General features: G+C 43.9%; 1 protein-coding gene across 2 annotated transcripts in view; it reads left to right on the top strand.

The window, feature by feature from the left end:
• The window catches only part of smyd3 (SET and MYND domain containing 3), a 74,913-nt gene that overhangs the window by 63,669 nt on the left and 5,244 nt on the right, over positions 1-6,000 (top strand). For both annotated transcript variants that reach the window (XM_070991764.1, XM_070991678.1), the window contains 2 exons: positions 1,337-1,424; positions 3,259-3,433. In XM_070991764.1, coding sequence (XP_070847865.1) covers positions 1,337-1,424; positions 3,259-3,433 — 263 coding nt within the window. The remainder of the gene's footprint in view (positions 1-1,336; positions 1,425-3,258; positions 3,434-6,000) is intronic.

Raw genomic sequence — 6,000 nt, 5'->3', positions numbered from 1 at the left:
CTGTCTTATCTCCTGCTGTCCCCCTCTTCCTCTCCATCATTCTGTCATGCTCCACCTCCTCACACCTCTCTCTCTCTCTCTCTCTCTCTCTCTCTCTCTCTCTCTCTCTCTCTCTCTCTCTCTCTCTCTCTCTCTCTCTATCTCCTCCTCCCTCTCTTTCTCTCTCGACCCTTGTCTCCCCCTCTGACCACCTCCTGAAAAATGAGAAAAATTATCTTGTCTTTCAGCTGCAGTTTTCTTTTCCATCCATCTGAATCCACTCAATCTTTCCGTTCCAGTCTCTCTCTCTCTCTCTCTCTCTCTCTCTCTCTTTCCTCTCTCTCTGGATGTTTTCATTTTTCTCTCCTTCTTCTTTTTCCTCTGCCTTCACTTGCCTCATGCCTCTAGCTTTGTTCTCCATATGTCGTCTATAACACTTCAGTCTTACTTTACCACAACACAGCAGCACTCAGAAATGTGTGTGTGTGTGTGTGTGTGTGCGCGCGCGCGTGTGCGTGCGCGTGTGTGTGTGTGAGATAAGGTAAGAGCGAGCACTCAGATGATTCTCTGGGACAATGACATTCATTTTATTCAACCCACCTTTGTTGTGCAAACTACACAAATAGACACTGCCGCACTCTGTCATCTCCCCTCTGTTTCTTTAATCTTCAGATGATGATGGCAGGCTGCTGGGTTGTGACCCTAAGTTGTCATGGCAACAGATGACTGTTGACACCAAACCCAGATGATGGTGTTTGTGTGTTATTTTTCTGTCTACGCATATGTGTGTGTGTGTGTGTGTGTGTGTGTGTGTGTGTGTGTGTGTGTGTGTGTGTGTGTGTGTGTGTGTGTGTGTGTGTGTGTGTGTGTGTGTGTGTGATACCATCAAAGCATGTTTCAGTTCTTTATTTCCCAAAGACCACCCCTCGCCATTGTCTCCTGTCATTTTGTCTCTTTCTCTTTATTTTGTTTTTTAACCCTTCACGGCCAGACAAGACTGCAATTAAGGACACTTAAACACAATGCATGATGGGAGTTCTTTTGAATCACTACTACTTAGCTAGCAACTAAATCGCAGTACTCTGTAAAACTGTCACACAAACGCATGCTCACACACTCACTCACACACACACACACATACAGCAGACTCTAAGTGCTGTAATATAGGAAACTTACTCTATTTTATCTTTTTTTTTAGCGTTTTTCACAGCATCCGTTCCTCATAATGTCCCTATGTAATGTGTCTGTGTGTGAGCCTGTGTGTAGGTCAAGTATGTGTATGAGTGTGTTAGTTCAGACAGTAATGTCTGCGTAGTCAGTGTGGATGTTCAGGTGGTTGTTCCCCTCTCTTTCCCAGGAAAAACTCATGCTATCAGGGGGAGAATCCTCATGGCGCCTGCTGAAGGAGGCTCTACCCAGACTGGAAGGACTGAAAGCAGAGTCCAGTATCCTTTAGCTCCAACATCCATGACAGCCAGAGGGTACTGAGCCTTGTCATCATCCATGATCTACTGCATTGTGGGATGATGATTAAATAAGTCGAGGCCTCTGCACTGCATAAGCACTGTGTTGGGACTGAGAACATTTCAGAGATTGAGTTATTGATGGCTGACATGCTTTTATCCAAACAGACTTATTTTAGGTTATGTGTCAGATATAAATCACATTACCAACAAAGTACAATCAGTGAATAGATTAATTAGTACGCTATGAGAATATGTGTGAAAGGAATCTAATCTTACAAATACAAAATTAGATTTGTGTAGAGGTATAAATATATTTTTAGACACTGGATGGCAGTTTAGAGTTAAGACCTGATTTACTGTGCAAATTAGTCTCAAATGCTGATGGAGGTACAGAGCAAATCTGTGCTGTGCTCTCATGTGCCACTGATATCACACCTGATGAAGACTGCGGAGAGGCTGGTTCTTGTGCATTTCTACCCCCTGCTGAGACCATCAATGGACCCTCTACATCTCAGCTATCAACCTGGCATTGGGGTGGATGGCGCTGACCTCCTGCATAGATCCCCCTCTCACTGGGAGCACTGCGAGAGTCATGTTCTTTGATTTCTCCAGTGCTTTCAATACCATACAGCCCACACTTCTGAGCGACAAATTGGAACATGCAGGGGTAGCCCACCACCTCACAGCATGGATCATGGAGTCCCTCAGTAACTGACCACAGTATGTGAGAATAAAAATGTGAGAACTGAGTCTGACATTGTTGTCAGCAGCATAGGGACCCTACAGGGAAGAGTCCTGGTGCCCTTCCTCTTCACACTACACTGCAACCTTCAGGCTCAATTCAGCTATCTGCCACCTTGAAAAAGACTCCATAATCGTTGTCCTCATCATAGATGTGGACAACCGGGAGTACAGGGAAGTGACCCAGGGGTTTGTGGCTTGGTATCAGCAGAGTGGCCTCCAGATCAATGCAGGGAAAACCAAAGAGCTGGTCAACTTGCACAGGTGCAAACACTGTCCTTCCACACCAGTGAGCATCCAGGAAACCGGAATCTTACAAGCACTCCTGAAAAATGAACTGAACTGGACTGATAACACAAATGCACTATGTAAGAAAGGAAGAGACTTAAGAAGGGAAGAGATTAAGATGGTCACTCCTGTCCTGGGATGCCCCCTCAACCAGGTGGAGGTGGTGGGAAAAAGGAGGATGATGGATAAGCTATCGTCCCTGATGGAGAACATGTCCCACGTCATGCAGGACACTCTGACAGCACTGGGCAGCTCCTTCAGTGACAGGCTGCTTCACCAGCAGTGTGTGAAGTAGAAATACTGCAGGTCCTTCCATCCTGCGGCTTTCAGGCTTCACAATCCACCATCAGACTACACACACAAATAAATCGTTTGCAATATCATTGTATACTAAACTGGGCAATGTCAATATTTCCACGTGTGCAATAATGTGAACTCAGCCATTGCCTTGTTTTACTTGTCACATTGTTTTATCTTGCTTCTTTTCCTCAATGCTGCAGATTGCCCACTGTGGGATTAATAAAGGATTATCTTATTTTATCCCATATACATAAATCTGGCCTTAAGCAACTTTCATCATGAAACAACAGAATGGAGGGAAGGTGTCAGACATTTAATAATTATGTAGCTAAACATAATCCTCTTAGATTAACTAGTAAGTAGGGTCTTTAAACAAAATGATATTAATACATTTACACAAAAGAGATATGGATGAGCAGCTTTAATTTTTACATTTTTTCCAGCATACAGTATGAATGTTGCTTTTCCTTAACTGACCCTCCAGATTGGCAAATATTGCTAGAGAGCTGTAGTCGTCTGTTATCAACTGTTGGTGGTGACGTGCCTAATGAAAATCTGTATAAGCTCCGGATGACAGATATGGCTCTAGATGCTTCCATTCACCTGGAACACTGGGAGGAAGCTGTGGGATATGGAGAGAAAACACTTCCAGTATACAGGTGAGTCTGTGTGTGTGTGTGTGTGTGTGTGTGTGTGTGTGTGTGTGTGTGTGTGTGTGTGTGTGTGTGTGTGTGTGTGTGTGTGTGTGTCTGTGTCTGTGTGTCTGTGTGTCTGTGTCTGTGTGTCTGTGTGTGAGAGAGAGAGAGTATTGCCATATGGGGGAAAACTAAAAAATGCGGTTTCACCCATGGATGGCTTATATGTTCTCAGATTTAAAGGAAACTGAACTTCCTCTGCCTGTAATTCTGGATATCCGTGTGGATTGAGTGATTTTCTCCTTCCTGGTTCTAGTAGAGACAGCGATGTGAAGAAAAGGAGTAATTCATCCAAAGTGCATCTAAAGTGCAGCTCCCATAGTTAAGGCAGACTTCTGCATTACTGTCTTTACAAATGTGGATTATTACTTCAAAGATTTGGGCTGCTGCTCAATCCTGATGGCTTCATCGCCTTTACAAGGCCTCCTCATGGCATTTTATGTTTTTTTTTAGACTGAGCTCCATCATTTTTTTTACACTCTGAAAGGGGGAAGGGGGGTTCTTGGACAGATTACCTGCAGAGACCCAAGAAATGCAGAGGAACAGTAGAATGTAATGGGGGAAAAGGTATATAATGATCTTCTAACATTAAATGGATCCTTTCTTTGCTTGCTTTTGAGTTTGAAGTGCAGAATGAGCACTGAAAGTTTTGGAAGACAACGCTGAGGAGATTTCACAATGAGACGGTTTTGACTCTTTGACCTGATAAAGGAGACAAGGATTTCATTCTGTTATCCTGTGGAGAGGGAATAAAGCCCGCAGGGTTGGTTTAGAAAAATGATGAAGATGTCGTGGAGAGGAAAAGATTGAAAGAAAATTTCAGGGTTTGTCATTGCAATCAGTGGTGGCTGAGAGAGCTCAATGCATTTCAACTTCAGACGTTATAGGCAATTGTACAAAACACAAGCAAATAAGGAAAACATCTCCACTACTATGGCAACATCTACGTCACATTTAACAAACTGAGAGACACATTCAGTAGTTTGACAAATCATCTGTGGCAAATACAGCAAACTCAAGCAACAAGTCATAAATATGAGGTCCTTAGATGGTAAATCCTTGGCCGCCTCCTCCTCCTCATCCTCACCCTCCTCAAAGCAATGATGTACTCCATCTTTGTAGATAACATTAAGCATTACTATGATAACATTTGTATTTGGAATGACATGACGTGGGTAATAGCGGACAATGATCATCACTTACGTTTTTTCCATGTGTCTGTCTCTCTCTGCCTCTCGAGTGCTCTGAGATAGATGCAGTATATATGCTCTGTAGGATGCCACGGCTGTTTCTGGTTGGCACAGCGAGGTTAATTGATTAGTTTGCATCCCTGTTTCACCTGTGTACATTCGGTCTGGTTGAGTGACCATTACGCGTGCCGAACGCGCTTGTGATGTGGTCAGATGAGATACGGATCAAAATATATAAATTTATGTCTGACTGTATGTGCTGACTCAGATAGTTGCATTGAATCGTGCCTGTTGCTAATTACTGATCACAGTGAAATGCCAGACACTGTGGAAACCTGCCTGTGAGGTGTTGGTGACGTGAGCGCACGACTCCGCCGGTTTACGAAAATGACTTGCCCAGCGGTGAGCTTTCAGCGCACTTTTGCACTGCCAGCTCATTATGCCGACACCTCCCCCTACTGCGCCGCAACGCCCATCCTGGCGCCCCTCTGTGCGCCTCGGTTTACCAAAATACCAAGTGCACTGTGCACCTGCCTGCGCTGCACGAAAATACCACTGTGTGGGGTGCGCAGCCTGCGCCGCACCGGTGGTGGAGTCAAAAATAGAGCTCCAAGTCTGTAATTGAGTATCTTTAGGCAGCCGCCCAGTTAAATGTCTTCAAATCTCTAGATGTAATGGGATATCTGGGCTGGCAAGTCAGCATCATTTGTTGTCTAAATTATCTGATGTGAGGACCTGAAACTATTGTATTTAAACGTGGAGGATGTGATTATGATGCGGCAAGAAAGGAATGAGTAGAGAGGAGAACTTCAGTGTAGAGTGGTGTATAACGAGAAGAGAGCAGATATACTGCATGATATATGAATATAGATGAGAGAGGAGTTGAGTTCTTGAAGAAGAAGACAAGCAAATACACAGGAGCAGATGAAAGGGAAACTACAGTAGCTCACACAATTAGCAAACACATAAAATCTCATAATAAATGCACTTCTTCTAATAAATGGGGAAATTACTGAAAAAACAGATTCTAAATAAGTCCATAGTTTTAGATTTATTAACATGTCAGATTACAGCAAATTGCATCAACAGTTTTAGTTTTCTTCTGGATGAGAATCTCCAGCTCCTGCACACCCTCACCTCCTTTTTGTGTGTGTGTGTGTGTGTGTGTGTGTGTGTGTGTGTGTGTGTGTGTGTGTGTGTGTGTGTGTGTGTGTGTGTGTGTGTGTGTGTGTGTGTGTGTGTGTGTAAGACTAATCGATCTTGTGTGAAGGGCAGCGCTCTGGTGGAATAGCCGTGCTCTCTCTGTCAGACACACACAGAACACCATATCCACAGGAGACA

Source organism: Chaetodon trifascialis, chromosome 1 (assembly GCF_039877785.1).
Source record: "Chaetodon trifascialis isolate fChaTrf1 chromosome 1, fChaTrf1.hap1, whole genome shotgun sequence".
In the NCBI taxonomy this organism is placed as follows: Eukaryota; Metazoa; Chordata; class Actinopteri; order Chaetodontiformes; family Chaetodontidae; genus Chaetodon; species Chaetodon trifascialis.
This window is presented reverse-complemented; position numbering and strand designations above follow the sequence as displayed.